This window comes from Crinia signifera, chromosome 2 (genome assembly GCF_055691185.1).
Source record: "Crinia signifera chromosome 2, ASM5569118v1, whole genome shotgun sequence".
Classification (NCBI taxonomy): domain Eukaryota; kingdom Metazoa; phylum Chordata; class Amphibia; order Anura; family Myobatrachidae; genus Crinia; species Crinia signifera.
This window is the reverse complement of record NC_139218.1, coordinates 77,650,535-77,670,288: the sequence shown is the minus strand read 5'-3', so window position 1 is coordinate 77,670,288 and position 19,754 is coordinate 77,650,535. Positions and strand designations below refer to the sequence as shown.

At 44.6% G+C, this 19,754-nt stretch overlaps 1 protein-coding gene across 4 annotated transcripts in view; it reads right to left on the bottom strand.

The window, feature by feature from the left end:
- Window positions 1-14,278: 14,278 nt before the first annotated feature.
- Window positions 14,279-19,754, bottom strand: part of FANCB (FA complementation group B) — a 60,943-nt gene continuing 55,467 nt past the window's right edge. For all 4 annotated transcript variants that reach the window (XM_083172457.1, XM_083172456.1, XM_083172455.1 and 1 more), the window contains one exon: window positions 14,279-14,801. In XM_083172457.1, coding sequence (XP_083028583.1) covers window positions 14,384-14,801 — 418 coding nt within the window. In that variant the 3' untranslated portion in view covers window positions 14,279-14,383. The remainder of the gene's footprint in view (window positions 14,802-19,754) is intronic.

The window sequence follows — 19,754 nt, the reverse complement described above, 5'->3', positions numbered from 1 at the left end:
ATGTTCACATCCTGGTACGTGATACACTGCATAATGCTCCTGCCAAACACATGTAAAGAAACCACATTATAGTTTCCACAACCTCATTTGTCCTAATTGATTATAGAGAAATTGGCAGGTCACTTATTTTACATACTCTGATAATGCATTAACACGGAGCAATACTCCTCTAATTCAAAGTGGTAGCCAATTGTGACAGGAGGGATCTTGGTAGAGGATACAATGGAGGTTGACGGCACCAAGTTCTAAAATGGCTTACAAGTGTATGTTCAAATCAGTACAGCCTAATGTATCTCGCTGATTTAGACCTGCTCAGGACATATTTGAACATTATTTGCTAATGTAAGTCGACAGGAAGTTTCCACAGCTCTGCTTTATTCATGCAATGGATTGAGCCAGTTGTTTGATAATGTCTGTTAATGCACAATGATGTATCTACTTCTATATTCCAAGGAGACAAGACATGGCATTAATATGTTTTAAAAGGGTATAGTACAGTTTTAATTCACTGTTGCGCTTTAATAAAAACTGACAGGACATGTCTTAATGCAGCTAATAAATTCAAGTAGATTGCCTGAGACGGACTCAAAGCATATCTTGATAAAGGCAAGAAAATGTTCTCAGATCATTTCTGTTCATTAATACTGTGTCTCTTAATTATTGCGAAAACTAAAGGTAAACATGTCTTGATTTTCTTCAGAATGTAATAATCTTTGATATTGATATTACAGTCATTATTTCAATAGACACTGTATTAATCCTCCATAGGACCTACTGTCAGCACTCATCCAGTTATATTAGAGGATAACATTGCTGTAGACCTGACATCGATACATTTAACATAGCAACTCAAGACAGTAGATTACTACTGATGTAAATATTTGCAATCTGTATTGGTGCAGAGTCACAAGCAGGACCAGCACAGGGTGGACAAATGGGGTGCCGGATGACGCTCTGACAGTGGGGATCCCGACAGTCAATATCCCAACGTCGGGATCCCGACTGCCGGTGCTCCGACAGTGGGGGGTACCAACACACAGGGGCTATTCTCCCTTGTGGGGGGCCACTGGGCCCGCAAGGGGCTTCTTTGCACTTGCCCCCCTGTTGAAGCACCGGCAGTTGGGATCCGGATGTCGGGATACTGACTGTCGGGATCCCCACCTGGACAAATGTTGTGAGCCCTCCATCGTATAACAGGCAAAGTTGCACGGAATTCAAACGGTATATGGTCGTTAAGTTGACAGTCAAATGTTATTTTTCACTTTTTTTTAACTGACATCTGCCAACAGGCGGTATTTCATGTCTTACCATCCACTAGGTCATGGTGGGAGAATGAAATAGTGTGCCCGAAGCATGACGAGTGTAGCACCGTTATGGTGTCTATGGTGTCAACATTCGGGACAAACAAAGTGAAAAACCCCATGTCGACCTTTTGACTGTTGACCTTGTCCATGTCGACATAATGCTTCTGACAACCCAATAACCCTGTTGACCTAAACCCATGTCAACCTTTGGCTTATGTCGACCTTCAGTGGTCAACCTAATGCATGTCGACCTTAGTGCTGTCGACCCTGTGACCCATTCAACCAGCTCCAGGCTTCCCTGACATATCTCATGTACCATGCCCCCGCAACCCTATGTTAAAGTTGACATCTGTTCTGCAAACCTGCAGAATTGATTTCCTCTTGCTGACTCACCCTCAGTTGTGTAATTGTAGTTGGTTACCACTGAGAACATATGCCAATTTTACACCACGGAATACATCGCAGAGATCTAAAGATGGTTGACAGTCATTAGGTCGACACCAGTAGGTTGACATACTGAAAGGCCAACAGGGGTCTAGGTCAACATGGTACAAGGTCGACAAGTCATTAGGTTGACACAAGCATTAGGTCGACGTGGTCTAGGTCGACATTGGCTTTTTCAGTTTTTTACCCGAATGTCGACACAGCTGACATGGACACAGAATAAAGTGCACCGTGTCCCCTCGCATGGCTCGTCATGCTTTGGGCACTATTTTGTTCTCCCACCACGCCCTAATGAATGGTAGGGAATATTGTTTACCAGTATTGGCCAAAGGTTGGCTAAACCAGACAGGCGGCGTCTCTTCTGGTGCTAGATAAGCTGCAATCCTCGTAGCTTGCTGAGCTAACCAGAATCAGGCCCCCTGTGTATAATCGGCACAATTACTGTGGGCATTGTGTATAAGCAGCATTACTACTCTGGCCATTATGTGTACAATATTTCTTCTATGGGTTTGAGGAGGCTTATTTGATTTCAATGGATACCAATGGGTTGGGTGACTAGCAGGTTAAACTTCCAGTAGGAATCTGGCTTCACAGCACAGTTGCAGATTTTACCTGGGGGGATAGGTAAAAACCGCCACTGCTTATAGTGTACTGGATTCTTAGGATTAGCATTATGTCGCAATGAAGTTAAAGTCTATGTAAAGTGGCAAACTATGCCCAATGCTGCATGACAAGATGCATGGGGAAACTCTTTTGCATTGTTTTCTTAAAAGGAAACTGTACAAATTTGTATCCTGAAAATGGTTAGATCCTCACATGGAAGAGGTATGGCCTCACACCCCCTTCTCATTTGAGCAGCGATACCAGGCCTTCCCAGGGCTGCCAAGAGAAATCCTGGGCCCCGGTACATCAACTTCCAGGGGCCCCCATGTGGGTGACACGGCATGTTAAGGGTGTGTCATGAGAAGGGTGTGCACATGAGAAGAACCCACTCCCAGGAGCATGGCAGCATAAATTTACACACAAAAAGCCATTCACTTACCCATATAAATACCCCCACTGTAGACCCATCTCTCCATCCCCGCCGGGCGCCCGGGTCTGTCCTACCGGAAGTGCTTTGCAACGTACTTCCGGTAGGAAGTCAGGGCACACTCACGTGCGTTCCACTTATCCTGCTCCACTTTTAACTGGCCGGCAGTATCCAGCTACATCATAAAGGCAGATCCACGGCACCCATTCACTGGGGTCTAAATTAAAATCGCCTCATCTGTTACAGCTGGGTGCCGTGGATCCACCTGTCATGAGCTGGGTACTACCAGCCAGTGAAACGCAGAGGGGGAGCAGTGGAATGCACGTGAGTATGCCCTGACTTCCTACTGTGCGCGATAGGGGAAGTAGGGTGCCGAGCACTTTTGGGAAGATGGATCCGGGTGCCCAGCGGTGACTACAGTGGGGGTATTTATATGGGAAAGTGAATGTCTTTTTGAGTGTATATTTATGCTTTGGAGAAGACCGTTCAGAGTTAAGGAGCCCATAGACGCTCCGTTCTTCTGCCGTCCGTTGAGTACTATGCGATGCGCACTCCCGCGCATCACATAGTACAGTACAAAAAGTATGTGCTGCACATACTTTTTGTACTTGGTTTACATAGCATTGCATGCACCATGTATGCACCAGGCATGTGATGCGATGCGATGTGTACTTTAAAAGTACAAAAGGGACAGGAAAAATGGAGCGTGTATGGGCTCCTAAACTCACATCTGAAGAAAGCTAGTTAGACATCACTGACTCCACCACTATGTGGCACATTTATAGAAACCGCTCTATAGGCAACTGCAGAAAAAGTGATGATGACCACAGAAGAGACATTCAATATGTTTTTCTAAAGTGTGCTTGAAAAATGATGGAATCTGTTTGGTTGCTATGGAGAAAGTCACCTTTTATATTGTTAATAAATGATTTTCATGAATGTCAAAAAGAAAAAGCTATATATATATATATAGATAGATAGATCTATAGAGATTGATAGATCTATAGCAGGGGTGGGGAACCTTTTTTCTACCGAGGGCCATTTGGAAAATTTGAAAACCCTTCGGGGGCCATATAAAAATTATCAATTATCGGCATATACGCGTGGGCATTATACACAGGGCAGCGGCATATACATGTGGGCATTATACACAGGGCAGCGGCATATACATGTGGGCATTATACACACTGGCAGCGGCATATACATGTGGGCATTATACACAGGGCAGCGGCATATACATGTGGGCATTATACACACTGGCAGCGGCATATACATGTGGGCATTATACACACTGGCAGTGGCATATACATGTGGGCATTATACACACGGGCAGCGGCATATACATGTGGGCATTATACACAGGGCAGCGGCATATACGTGTGGGCATTATACACAGGGCAGCGGCATATACATGTGGGCATTATACACAGGGCAGCGGCATATACATGTGGGCATTATACACAGGGCAGCGGCATATACATGTGGGCATTATACACACTGGCAGCGGCATATACATGTGGGCATTATACACACGGGCAGCGGCATATACATGTGGGCATTATACACAGGGCAGCGGCATATACGTGTGGGCATTATACACAGGGCAGCGGCATATACATGTGGGCATTATACACAGGGCAGCGGCATATACATGTGGGCATTATACACAGGGCAGCGGCATATACATGTGGGCATTATACACAGGGCAGCGGCATATACATGTGGGCATTATACACAGGGCAGCGGCATATACATGTGGGCATTATACACAGGGCAGTGGCATATACGTGTGGGCATTATACACAGGGCAGCGGCATATACATGTGGGCATTATACACACTGGCAGCGGCATATACATGTGGGCATTATACACACGGGCAGCGGCATATACATGTGGGCATTATACACAGGGCAGCGGCATATACATGTGGGCATTATACACAGGGCAGCGGCATATACATGTGGGCATTATACACGGGCAGCGGCATATACATGTGGGCATTATACACACTGGCAGCGGCATATACATGTGGGCATTATACACAGGGCAGCAGCATATACATGTGGGCATAATACACACGGGCAGCGGCATATACATGTGGGCATAATACACACGGGCAGCGACATATACATGTGGGCAGACACACCATAAAAAGTGACAGTGTGGCGGAAGGGGAGGTGTCACCCCCAAACAGGTTAATGTGATTATGTCTGATTATGATAATCAGACATCACATTAACCTGTTTGGGGGTGAATCCAGGGGTAAATGCCAACCCCTGGATGTGTCAGTCACTGGGGAAGTGAAGGTGAGAGAAGCAGCATTTACCTTTACAAGTTTACACTGATTTAGCTGCGGCACCACAGCGTGATGGCTGCTGCTGCTGTACTCTGACCTCCGATGCTCCTGCCCATGCAGTGCAATGCATGGCGGGCGCATCCCAAACCTCGCGAGTCCCCCTCCCTACCGCCCACATCACGCCTTCTGCACATCTCCCCCGGCTAGATTGCCGATTAATCAGCCGCCCGCCTATATTACTGATGTATCAGCCACCCGCCCGCCTATATTACATACCAGCCGCCGGGGATGGCTGCTGCCGCCGGGGAGATGTGCAGAAGACGCGCCCGCCAATCACAGTGGCTGTGGAGGTGATGCGCCAGCAGTGATTGGCGGGCGCGTCTTATGCACATCTCCCCGGCGGCAGTAGCAGCAGCCATCCCCGGTGGCTGGTATGTAATATAGGCGGGCGGGCGGCTGATACTTCAGTAATATAGGCGGGCGGCTGATTAATTGGTAATATAGCCGGGCGGGTGGCTGTTTAAAAAGTAATATAGGTGGGCGGGCCGGACATACTGGGTGCGGGGGCCATATCCGGCCCGCGGGCCGGTGGTTCCCCACCCCTGATCTATAGAGATAGTTAGATAGATAGATCTATAGAGATACATAGATCTATAGAGATACATAGATCTATAGAGATACATAGATCTATAGAGATAGATAGATAGATAGATAGAGAGAGATAGATAGATAGATAGATCTACAGAGATACATAGATAGATAGATAAATAGATATAGATAGATAGATAGATCTATAGAGATACATAGACAGATACATAGATAGATAGATCTATAGAGAGATAGATAGATAGATATGGAGAATAATTAAGTATTAAGAGGCAGGGCAGAAAAAAATGTACTTACAGGGCATGACTCGGAGGCAGCCAGTTTCAGGAGCTCCTCTGGCTCCAGCCTGCACTTCATCTTCCCCTGTCACATGCCGTGCGTCCTTGCAGTCACGTGACCTGACCTTCTGACCTTCCCCTTTCGCGTCTCAAGAGCTGTGCTCTGCAGCAGACACAGTTTCTCTGCAGACGCTCCGCAGCTGGATGCCGGCCTCTGTCACTGTCTGCAGACTGCAGACAGTGAGAGTGACACAGGCTGCCGCTGCTGACCCGCACCCCCGCTAAACCGCTGCCTTAAAAACTTTTCCAAAAAGTGTGTCTTTGTGTCCCCTGGCCCGGGCCCAGGTAAAATGTACCCTCCCCCCCTCCCTCTCGGCGGCCCTGGGCCTTCCCTCCCCTCTCACCCGTGGATGGAGCAGCAGGACAGTTCCATATAAAGCTGTCTGTCCCATAAAAGGGGTGTGGTATAATTGACCAACAGTCGGGATTCCAACAGTCATTACTCAGATGTCGGAATTCCGACTGCACAGCGGGGGGAGCGCAATGAAGCCCCTTGCGGGCTCGCTGCGCTCGCCACGCTGCGCTCACCACCTATTTTATTCTCCCTCTATGGGGGTCATGGACCCCCACGAGGGAGCAGTCGGGATTCTGACATCGGAGTAATGACTGTCGGAATCCCGACTGTCGGGGAGCCGTCCGGCACCCCATAAAAGTTATGCAACTAAGATGCATTTTTTAAAATTAGTACTGTGTGGCATGTGGAAAACCAAGTGGAACTATTTGGCATGATTTGAGAATAGCTTACTGTGGATTTATCTGTGGTATGAAAAAAGTACATTCTGATTGATATCGTTAATGAGATTTAAACACGACATGTTAAAAGAAATCACATACAGTATCTACACACCTGCAGTATGTCATTGTTGTATGTGCTCAGCCATTTCCTAGACACGAACAAAATCACTGAATACATTCTACATATTTCTTTTATTTGTATTTCTTTTAACCCCCTCAGTGCCAACGTTGCTGTGAGAGATCCTAAAATTGTCCTCTAAAAATGCCTGCACCACTCACAGCGACTTGACTGTATTTGCCTTTATTTATACTAAAAGAACAGTCGCTGTGAGTGATGCGGGCATTTATATCGGATATTTTGAGGATCTCTTACAGCAACGTTGGCACTCAAAGAGTTAAATGTTGTATTTCTATCCTATTGTTATTATGGGATGCAGTTAAAATCCCGGCGGTCGGGATCCCGGCGTTCAGAATCCCGACCGCCGAAATCCCGACACATTCTCCCTCCGTGGGTGTCCACGACACCCCTGGAGGGAGAATAAATTAGCGTGCCGAGCATAGCGAGGCACCGGGCCCGCAAGGGGGGGCGATCCACGTCCCCCCCTTGTCGGCATTTCGGCTGTCGGGATTCTGAACGCCGGGATCCCGACCGCCGGGATTCAGTACTGAATCCGTTATTATAGCCCAAAGAGATACTGTATTTTAGGTTTTCCTTTGCAACAGTACTAACATTTAAAGCAAGACATGCCAGAACTATCTGCGTTACGTCACTGCTGATCTCTTTCCTATAGATAATCATGTTTGAGTATCTTTTAGAAACGGGATAAAGTGACGCATCAGCAGTCAATTTTTCCCCATTGAAATTCTAAGTGCAATGGGCAAGAATGACAGCAATCTGTAGATTCTGAATGACAAGTACAAATACATATTCATTCTAATTGCAGTATATTTTTCAGGATGATTTTCCCATCAGTGCATCTCCTGATGTACAGTATCATGATAACTGCATAAATGATAAAGCTCTAGTATCTGGTGTGTCAGTAAAACACATCAAGCGTGTTGAAAGTGAGAGTCATTATAGAAATGAGTCATAATGAAGGATTTGCACTGAATTAGACCCGATACAAAGCTTCCGTTATACATATTGCCCTGAAGCGTCTGTTACACAGTATGTATGAAGGATTGGGTAAATATAGATATATGACGTTACGATGATCAAAATGTTCTGCAGAACCTAACCTTTATGTTTAAAGGGGTAATGCACTGAAATAAAGCCGGGTGAGGTTTGTAGCAGTTTATATTTTATTAAATGGCACCTTGTAACATTTACTGAATATAATGCTAATCTCTTAGGTTTACTAATGTCCGTTATAGTTTTATATAATCAGAAGCAGGCCTGTATAGAGCTTGCCAGGCCTGGAGAGCCATTCAGCCAGGGGCAGAGGGGGATCGGTGTGATGAGACGTGGAAGGCATCATGTATCCCATATGCTGTGTATACACGTTAAGATCTGGTTTTTGATTCGATTTGGCCTATTCAATTTCTCTACTGCTTTTGTGAACATATTCGATCTGTACTATATACTGTACTTTTCGACTGGCAAGTCTACTTTTCTATTTGATTTACACTGCATGGGAGCATGCATCAATATCTAATCTGCACTGAATGTGGCAAAATACATTAGATTTGAACTATATAGTCAAAATCGAAGGGAACATCTCACCATGTGTACACAGCATAACATGGCATCAAACATTCCCTGACATAGCATCAGACATCACTTTAGACCTAATACATGGCATTATATCAAGGCCTGTATATGCATATCAGGAGCCCGCCCCTTCCCTCCATATCATTAAATCTTCCACAGTATTATATACACCTGGTTATACTCACTCACACTTACTGTGTTGGCTGGATTTGGACAATAGAGTATGCTGTTGTAGCATACACAAAGTGAGCGGCGGGCTCAGATGGAAGGGGTGTGTGAGAGTCTCATGCCACCTTCCGTCTGATGGTGGGTCCTGGTGGTTGGCGAAAGAATAACCAGGACCTGCAAGAATGAGAGGTGCTTCATCTGTTTCTGCGTTAAGGTGCCCATACACGTTACAATTATTGTATCCAATATTGGATACAATATCGCATCTCATCGCATCTCGGTTTTGCGATAAGATGAGATGAGATCTAGTACAAAAAATGTGCAGCACATACTTTTTGTACTAGATCTCATCTCATCTTATCTTATCTTATCGCAAAACCGAGATGCGATGAGATGCGATATTGTATCCAATATTGGATACAATAATTGTAAAGGTACCCATACACGGTCCGTTAAACGGATCCGTTTGGGTCTTAATTAGCATGCATCGTATCGGATCGCATGCCTAGTGCATGCCTAGTGCATGCAATGCGATCCGATACGATGTTTAGCTAGTACAAAAAGTATGTGCAGCACATACTTTTTGTACCGTACTATCCGATGCGCGGGAGCGCGCATCGCATAGTACAAAACGGACGGTCCGGGAACGGACCGTCTATGGGCTCCTTAACGTGTATGGGCACCTTTAGTTATATCGTCAGCTGTTGTTGACTGTGAACTGACTACTCATCAATAGGTACACTGAACAACCATTATTCCCCACGCATGTGTTTGAAAAAGGATTGCATTGCATTACAGTGTAGAACATTAAAGCAAACATGATTGGTTGCGATGTGCAACAGAACATTTATTACATGATTAGCCGTAGAGTCATTTTCACGGACATACAGAATGCCCCCAATGGCATATTATAATACAGATTTTACATATTTTATGTTAGACACAACATATACTGGTATATAAGTATTAAGAGAACACTGAAATATCAGATACACAGACACTTATTCCACATTTCCCTAAGTTAACATAACAGGTTAGTGCGTATTTGCAACAGATTGAAGACAGCTACAGTATGGCATCTGAAAGATTAAGGCCGCTCAAAGATAAGAAAATATATACCAGGAACTACATCTGTTTAGATTTTAATCTATCCCCGTCTATTGAGTTTATGCTGTTTTAACATTATTTACTTACAGAATTCAGCCCTGGGGATATCAGAAGTATTCATCTATCACTTGTACACAGTAGAATACATAAGATAAACTCTGCATGCAATGCAAAATCAATCTAGTTAGTTTTTTTGTCCTCTAGAAGCTGCTTCAATATCCAGACATTAGAGACATGGTTATATAATTGCTTTTAGCAAAATATTTAATAAACATTTTTCCCAGAACGTGTGTGCTTGGTTTCCCAGCTGCGACTTACAATTTTTAAATGAAAGTAATGTTCAAAGGAGGCCATGGGAGACTGTTCCTGCTACTCTTTATTAATGCATTTAATAGAATTTTAACCCATTTTAATTTCACAGTGTAGAGGTGTAATATGCAACACTGTAGAATCAATTATTTACATAAGTATGAAATGTGGAAAGATGTTATATAAAAATAAAAGGTGTTTTCCAATTTATATTTCTTTTAATCCTCTACACCCTGACACTAGCAATGAACCACCTGACTCGGAATTCTGTAGGGCACAGTACTTCCCTATTAGCAGGGCCCTGGGCTGCTTTCAGCCTGTAAATGCTGCAGGAGATGTAATCTGAAAAACTATTTACAAAGACTCCTCATTTAAGGTTTTCCGCACATTCAGCGCTTCAAAATCTCCTTGTAAAATATACTGAATTGAGCAAATTGTAGAGGTTCTAGTGGATGAAGTATGGAAATCCAGTGCTGTTGAGACATTCATGGGGCCATGTAACTTATGGGGCTTGTCCAAATCCATACCCAAACACCCTAAATCAGGGGTCCTCAAACTATTTTGCTCTGGGACCCCATCATACATTAAAAATATTTACAGGACCCCAGCAAGTTACTGCAGAAGATCATCACATCACATGTGTAGTCAGCAGCACGTGAATGGCAGCATTGTGGAGGCACAAAATGATATGACAAATCACAGACAATTCAACTGATTTTTCAGACTCCTTGAATCACTGAGATATTAAAAAGTCATCAGCCTGATGGTCAGCAACATGGAGTCACGACCCCATGCTGAGGTTGGGACCCCACTTTGGGGTCAGGACCCACAGTTTGAGAACCGCTGCCCTAAATCATTTACATTTATGTTGACTTGCATTCCATAAAGTTGTATTGTGTGACATTTTCATTACACTGCAAACACGGGTTTCGTCTGTCCTCCCCACTGTCCCACAAGCCCAAATGCACACATACAAAAATAAAAAAATTAATACAATTAGAATTTTTTTTATCAGAGTACTAGACCCTTTTTTTTTTCCTTCATATATTGCAACCTAAAAACAAACATCCAAAGACCTGACGTGTACACACTGTATCCAAAACATATCTACAACTGGCCATTCTCTGGCTGGTACAAATATTGACATCGCCTATACATTTATGAAACATAAACCATGGCTGGGTTTATATAACTGGATAAGGCAGATACATTTTTGCCCAAGTATCTTGCAAGTACTTTCACCATCCCTTGTAATAGTGTTTCATTTAAGAAAGACATTGTACAGTAAGTACAAGAAGGTGTCTTCCTCTGCATTAAAAGGCGAAAGATTTGTGCGTTCTGAAGAGAAACCAGAGCATGTCTTCCTCTGCATTAAGCTGGGTACATATTACACTTTATGCTTCATCGCTTCAATCTAACAGGGGTATTCAATTGCTCAAATGACCCCGCGGCACAGGGTATTTCCAGCAGCTGCTTGGTTTTGTTATTAAATTGCAAGACTGAATATTTCTGTAGAAATCATACTGTACATCTACAGACTGATTGTCAGATTGTAATTTAGGTTTCTTAGTGCTGCGCTCTGCCTTTTATGGGTATATAGTGATAATTAGTGATAATTATTGTGCAGCTATATAAATGATATTCGCTGTATAGTTGTCAATAATGGTGCTATTTATTTACACTCCCTGAAAAAATCAGGTAAAATACAGATAATTGGTCCTAAACCAAAATCAAAACAAGCGCTGTAAAATAAACTTAAATGCAAATTAAGGAAACAGAAAAAAAACTGTGTCTCAATTAGGTCTCTAAATGGTCTGGGGTGGTGGATCAGCCCAGCCTAGTGTAATGTCACTTTGTTGTAGTGAATAGTCTAATGTCAATAAAGGTGTCCCGTTAATTGACAATTGATGGTGATAGTCTTTAAAGTTCAAGTTGTCTATTTGTCTTCAGGTACCTCTTTCATTGGTGGGTCAGCAGGTTCGCCTCACAGTCTGAACGCTTGCACCGGGAGCCGTGTATATGACACTACTCCCTATGCTACGCTCTCTGTCCTGCGTGGCTCCATGTCTTGTTGGGGTTAGCAGCGTTTGGCGTCCACTGCCGTGCCTGGTACCCCTCTTACAGGTTCCTTCAAATCACTCTGTTTTCTCCTCCCCGTACTCACCTAGTACGGGGAGAAAACGGATTGACAGCTAGGGGCTAATTGGCTGGTGTGTAATAAACCTTCCACCTTATTACCAGTTTATCACTTCGTCAGGCTTAATACATCTGCACCAGTGTCTGTAATGATGACTGCTCAGAACAGGATAAGATGTATGGTCACCAGGTAACATGACCTCTGGAACAATATGGTGGAGCGCCATTGAGATGCTTAAGCTATGCTACCAATATGTAAATACACATATTGCACTTTGGAGCTAATTCAGAGAAAGTGGTCATGGATGGCGAGCAAGCAAATAAATGCATATAGTTGCTGGAATGCAAATTCCTGCACATCTCTGTGGCCTTTCTACCCCTACAGCTTGCATGATTTCACATCGCTTGTAGAGGCACTTTACCTCAGGCAAATGATATGGCTGAAAACACCATCTATGAGCTTTGCCTGCATACAAACGCCCTGTAACACCCTAGTTTATTCCAATTCAGCCTGAACTTCTACATATTTAGGGAAGTCTACTCAGCAGACCTGTGTTCAACTCTTTATATGTCCAATATGATAAATTAACAGAAGACAAATGCCCTGTAACCTATAGCAGGTAATAAAATATCACCAAGTTTATAACTGTAATCCTCTGTAAAATTAAATGTCTGGTCAGGAAACTTCATTTGATATTTTCCATTGGATTTTATTAAGATAATGCTAAGAAATACACTAATTATATACAATGCAGAGAAAATACGGTATACGGAATCATGATAGATTGACTCTAGGGTGACAGTGAGCCATGCGAGGGTATGCGGTACACTTAGACCAGGGGTGTCCAAACATTTTGCGTCGAGGGACAGTTTTGGTGAGGTGAACATGTGGGGGGCCGACCATTCAGTCTGACATTCTTTGAATCATTAATCACATCAGAATGGTCCCCCACTCTTCCCCCATTCACTTTATGTCCCCCAGCCTGCCCCTTCACTGTATATTCCCTAGACTGCCCCCCCCCTTTTCTGTATTTCCTCCAGCCTGCCCCCATTCACTGTATGTCCCCCACTCTGCCCCCTTCACTGTATATTCCCCTGCCTGACCATCTTTCTCTGTATTTCCCCCAGCATGCTCCTCCTTCACTGTATGTCCACTTTTCACTGTATGTTCCCCACTCTGCACCCATTCACTCTGTCCCCAGTCTATCACCCCTTCTCTTAATGTCCTGCCTCCATTCACTGTATGTCCCAAAGCCTGACCCTTCATTCACTGTATGTCCCAAAGCCTGACCCTCCTTCAGTGTATGCCCCCATACACTGTATGACTTCCATTCACTGTATGACTCTCATTCACTATGTCCCACAGCCTGCCCCCCTTCTCTGAATGTCCATCACTGCCTCCATTCACTGTATGTCCCCCAGCCTGACCCTCCTTCACTGTATGTCCCCCACTCTACCCCCATTGACTGTATGTCCCCCCTACCTGCCCCCTCCCTTCTCTGTATGTTTCCCAGCCCCTTGTGTGAGCCAGAGGACGGAGAGGCAAAGCAGGAACTGCAAGGACAGGAGATGCTTGGGCTCCCGCTGCTGCCCTCCTCCACTCTGCATGTTTAGGGAGCAAGCTTCCCCCTTGCTGCACCCACACACTGCTGTCACTGTGATTGTGGAGGAGGGTGATATACAATTGCAGCTGCAGGGGTTGGATGCATACTCACCCGAAAGATGCCAAACACATCTCACTGCTGCAGACAGCAAGGTAAAGGCACGCTCGCCGGGACCCCACCTTTAGTGCTGTGTGTCCCGCATCTGATGCTCCACACGCTTCTGGCTGGAGGCCGCTTGGAATTACAGCACGGGCTGCAATTGGCCCCCGGGCCGGACTTTGGACATGCCTGACTTAGATAGTGTCCATGTTGACCTATGTCAACATAGACACCCCAAAAACATGAAAAACTCATGTCCACCTTTTGGCCCTGTCAACCTTTTCACCGTCGACCATTTAACTGTCGATCTTTGGACCCTGTTGACCTTTCGACTGTCGACCATTAGTGGTCGACCATATGACTGTAGACCTAGTATACCATAACCGAAAATACATACAAATTAAAAAGTTAATTTTATTGGTCTAATGTGAAGAGTGTGTAAACAGTTTATACAAGACACAAGATACAGATACAAGATATTTACATTAAGCATGGTCATAATAGAGCCATTCTACATGCCAATGTGTCAGAGCTCATTTGCACCTGTGCTATATTCAGCACATTGTGCCTATACAGCTCAGCGCTAGTAGTTAAATGCGCACCGAGATTGATCTGCATCTGCTCCATTTCCAGGCTCTCCCTGTACTTTTGTACATGTTCCTGTGTGTCACAAGAAGTTTCCATTGGACTTGTGGGTTTGTTCCCCGTCTTACACCTCAGGGTCAAATTATTTTCAACTTCACTTGCTGCAGCAGACCCCAAGTTTCTGAGGGCGAGAAGCTCGTCTTCTAGAGACTGTGCCAAGTCTGTAGTCAGACTATTGCTGCCCCCTGGTCGCATCACATTTACCACACAGGTGGGAGGGAGAACTGTTTTCAGACTGTACAGACACTGAAGAACAGATCCATTATTTCTATAAGAGAGAAAAAAGATGTGCATATTAGACAGGCTACAATTTCCATACAGCATTCTCATACATCTACAAAAGTAATATCACAACGTTTGACTGGTCTAGTATTTTCCGCAAATTAGGTAGATATATTCATTTCAAGAATAAAAAAAGAAATTATGGGGTACTCTTTACCTAGAAGGGCGCCAGCGATTGGAATCGCGGGCGTCGGGGGTAAAAATCGCGGGCATCGCGGGTAAATCGCGGGTACATAAAAATCTGCTACCCGCGATGACCGCGATTTTCCCATAGGGAACAATGTTAAAAAGGCTGATTGAGCGCGATTTTCATGTAAAATGCCTCAATGCCCGCGATTTGGCCATAGGAATCAATGTTAAATGGGCTACAGAGCCCAAATAGGCACAATTAACCCTTAAATGTCCCCCCAAATTTTTAACGCCACCCCACGATCCACGCCAACCCGAAGCGTGGCGAGCGCAGCGAGCCCGCGAGGGTCGGCGGTACGCGTCCTCCGACCTTTTCATGCCCTACTATCCACGTCGGCGTGGAGTTGAGAATAGAAGAGTGTGGCAAGCGCAGCGAGCCACCGAGCCCGAAGCGTGGCGAGCGCAGCGAGCCTCGCGAGGGGACGCGGATACCTTCACAGGTAAACGCGTCCCCTCGCGGGCTTCACAGGTGTCCGCGTCGCCACGGACACCTGTGAAGCCCGCGAGGGGACGCGTATAACTGTGAAGGTATCCGCGTCCCCTCGCGGGGCTCGCTGCGCTCGCCACGCTTCGGGCTCGGTGGCTCGCTGCGCTCGCCACACTATTCTATTCTCACTCCACGCCCTAGTGGATAGTAGGGCATGAAAAGGTCGGAGGACGCGTACCGCCGCCCCTCGCGGGCTCGCTGCGCTCGCCACGCTTCGGGTTGGCGTGGATCGTGGGGTGGCGTTAAAAATTTGGGGGGACATTTAAGGGTTAATTGTGCCTATTTGGGCTCTGTAGCCCATTTAACATTGATTCCTATGGCCAAATCGGGTCCATTGAGGCATTTAACAGTAAAATCGCGTCGGTCGGGCCATTTAACATTGATTCCTATGGGAAATCGGGTGCATCGCGTCGCGGGCATCGCGGGTACATTTATGGACGGCCGCGACGCGACCGACGCGATTTCCATGTTTAACATGGGTTTCAATGGGAAATCGCGGGCATCGCGTCGCGGCCAGACATAAATGTACCCGCGATCACCACGACGGGCGCCCTTCTAGGTAAAGAGTACCAATTATGGTTACAAAGTATGAAACCTGGTTAAAAAATAATATCATTGTCCTGTCTATAAATGTATTATTTGGTGCAGGGGTAGGAGAACCTGTCTCCCCAGCCATTAGGCAGCTACAGGTCCAGGCCATGAAGTAGAATCAGACACTTCCTTTTTAAAATTAAAAAAAAAACTATTGATTTACGATTACTGTCCCTTTTACACTCCAATCCTGAATCCACGTTTGATCTCACTATAAAGTTTTTGCCTGGGATTTCATTACATACCTCCGCTTTCCATACTTTGCATTATTCACATATAAAGCTATAAACCAAACCACATCAACCTATATCTCTTCACTTATCACAAAATATCTCCCAACTCGCTCTCTACCCTCTGCACAAGATCTGTGTCTCTCTTCTGTACGGATCACTAGCTCCACTCACTGTTACAGGACTTTCATAGAGCTGCACCCATCCTATGGAATGTCCTTCCATGCACAATAAGACTCTCCACTAGCCTCCAAACTTTCAAGCGTTCCCTGAAAACTCACCTCTTCAGGCAAGCCTATCACATTTAGGTATCACCCACCTAACCCTCAGAAGCACTCATGTATTATCTAGCTTCCTCTCTGGACTTGCAACTTGGTGGGACTGCTATGCTTGTGCCTATCCTTGTGTTTCCCTCCTATTTCCCTATAGATTGTAAGCTTGCAGCAGGGCCCTCCAACCTCCATGTCTGTTTGCTTTACCCAGTTTGTTCTTTCAGTGTTGCCAAAATTTGTAAAGTGCAACGGAATCTGCTGCGCTATATAAGAAACTGTAAATAAATAAATACATTATTCAGCCATATGGTGAAATAACCTAAACTACCACAAGACATTATAGAGATGAGAGATTTATACCGCCTATTACTTAATTTAGTTTTCCCATTTTAAATCCTGCTCGATTACATTTCAATTCAAATCTATCAATTAGAAGTTACTCTGAATTACATTTTAATTGAATGTACAATCAGATGCAGTGGCAACCCTGCAGAGTATACAATCTTTCCTCCACTCGGCAGGTAGCACCGTCAGACTTGCCATGCAAACTACAAAGACGCATTTCTCTTTATCAGCACAGTCCTCTGAAGCGCTACTCTCTGTGGTATGAACAAAACAAAAACCTATTTGGACTAATGCAAGTTTTGTATTCAAAATAAAAATAAACAGAAAAAAAAAAAAAAAAGACAGTGTCGGAAGCACTTCTTATCTGCAAAACAGCGTTTTCTACACTTTCTTTCTTTTTTTATCCATAACAATTAAAAAAACTAGCTGCAGGCTAGTACTCTTACAAGTGAAAGATTGAAAACGGAAATACCTGGCTATAAGATAAATACATACCAAAAATATTTGTCTCAGCAGTTTGTTTGCTTGAAATGTGAGCGTAGTGTGGATCGGCGATGCATGGATCTGAGTGCATATGCTAATACTGCAGGTGGCATCTTTATTATTAACAGTTTCTTATATAGTGCACACATACTCTGCAGCGCTTTACAGAGAATATTTTAACATTCACATCAGTCCCTGCCCAAATCTATATTCCCTACCACATGTACATGCACACATAGACTTTCTTGGGTTAATTTTGTTTAAAGCCAATTAACCAACCAGTATTGATTAATGGCGCTGCAAGTACTACTCTTACATCTTTTCATTCTTTTGGCTGTACAGACGTAGCATTGTTCATCATTTCTGCGATGCATACGCAAGTGCTCATGCATCATGGCAGCCACTCACTGCGCCATGCAATGACTATTAACGAATATCTGTGCATGTGCCCACGTACATGTACGCTACCTGCAGCAAACCAGTAGTGGGCACAATTAGCAACAGCCAAAATGAGCCTAGCTACATCTCTATATACTATCTCTAATCACGGACTACTTTTACATTTGAGGAAATATTTTACCTATACAGGTAAAGAAAGAGGAGGCACAAAAGCTGCAGCCTCCTCTGTCTTGGCCGCCTCTATAGTGTGTGAGTACTAGAGGACAGAATCTAATGCGCATGTGCAGTTCTCTGGGAAAAAAAAAGGCACTGCAACCATTTTCCATGGGATTTCGGCAGTGCTGCTGCTGGCATGGTGGGACTCCGGAGGGGTGTGTATTATAAAAATACAAGTGCGGTGGGGACCCCCCTGGACGCAGGTTTCCTGTGTACAGTGCACCCATTATGTGCCACTGTACCTAGTAGATGTGGAGCCCTGTCTCTATCACTTCCACATGCTAAATTTGCAACCAAAGTGAAGTTTTTCACATTTTGGTTACACAGAAATAAACTCCACTTCATCAAAGCTAATTTTATGTTGTAGATTTTACAAAAAAATATATTTTTTATACATGGGCAATACTGGGGAACAGAAATGCAAATCAATTTAAATAAACCAACTTTTATTATTATTCTCCCTTTAGCTACTTTCACAAAATTATGTGGAGGCTTTAATCTTCTTATGTGGGAAGTAATAACATGCACATGTACAATGTTTGTGTTTTATTCATTCCTTTCTGGATTGCTAAAGCACATATCAACATGCAAGAACATGACCTTATTAATATTTAATCCAGTTTCCCTGGTTGAAACCAGATGGTTAAATTAAATTGGTTGAGGTACTAATTAAGTCACCTGTGCTCAACATGGATGTCCTTAAAACCTGCACTGTATGATGGAGTTTGGGAAAGTCTTATGTAAGCGAAGGTGAAAACAAATATAAGCTCTAGTACTAGAAGGACTAAGGAACAGTGGGGCAGATGTATTATAGCAGCGCTTATCGCGCCGCTATAATACTTCCTGCTTTGCCTCATTAACGAGGTGGAACAGGAAGGGACATCGACAAGATGTATTAACATCTTGTCTGCCGAAGCGGGGGAGCGCTAACTCCCCCCTCCGGCGATGTCCCCTCCTGGAGATAGCGCATCAGTTTACACTGATGCGCTGTCTCCTGTCCCCCGGCCGGCTGCACTGGGCATGCGCGGGATCTCGCTACTCACACGAGATCCCCAGCGCAGCCCAGACCTAACAGCAGGGACAGCGCTGTCCCTGCTGTTTAGATAGGGCTTCGCCAGCCTGATGCTGGCGAAGCCAAAACCAGCAGCGGGCGGAACGGTCAGCGATGCTGACCGTTCATACATTCGGCCTGCTATCATTTAGATAGCAGCGCCGATATGGACAGGGGCGCATAACTTTACCGCATCTCGGCTCCTTCATACATGGGGGAGAAGCGGTATCAGTGCACATAACGTGCGCTGATACCCCTTCTCCCCCATAACGCCCAGTCATACATCTGCCCCACAGGGTGGTATCCTATTAGCCCCAATAAAACATAGGGTGTGATTTATATTTTTCACAATATTTTACTGATGTTTTGGGTTATTCAATTAGGATCACTCGATAAAAAGTACAAGATCTCCCCAAAACAGAGATCTTGCTGGAAAATGGGGCTGCTTTTGGAGATTTTACTTTGCCTATCTGATGCAGATGAAACAAAAATCCCTGATAAACCTCAGCATGTGCTATCTTATTGGTGCTAATTAGATAGCCCCCGGCAAGCCTATTACCCGCGATCACTGGTATTAGGTTACTGGCCATAGTGTTCCTAGTAGGCTGTCTCATGCTGGTTTATAGTGTTCATTCTAGCAACCGCCATATATGAAAACCCATGCAGTTCCTGTTCC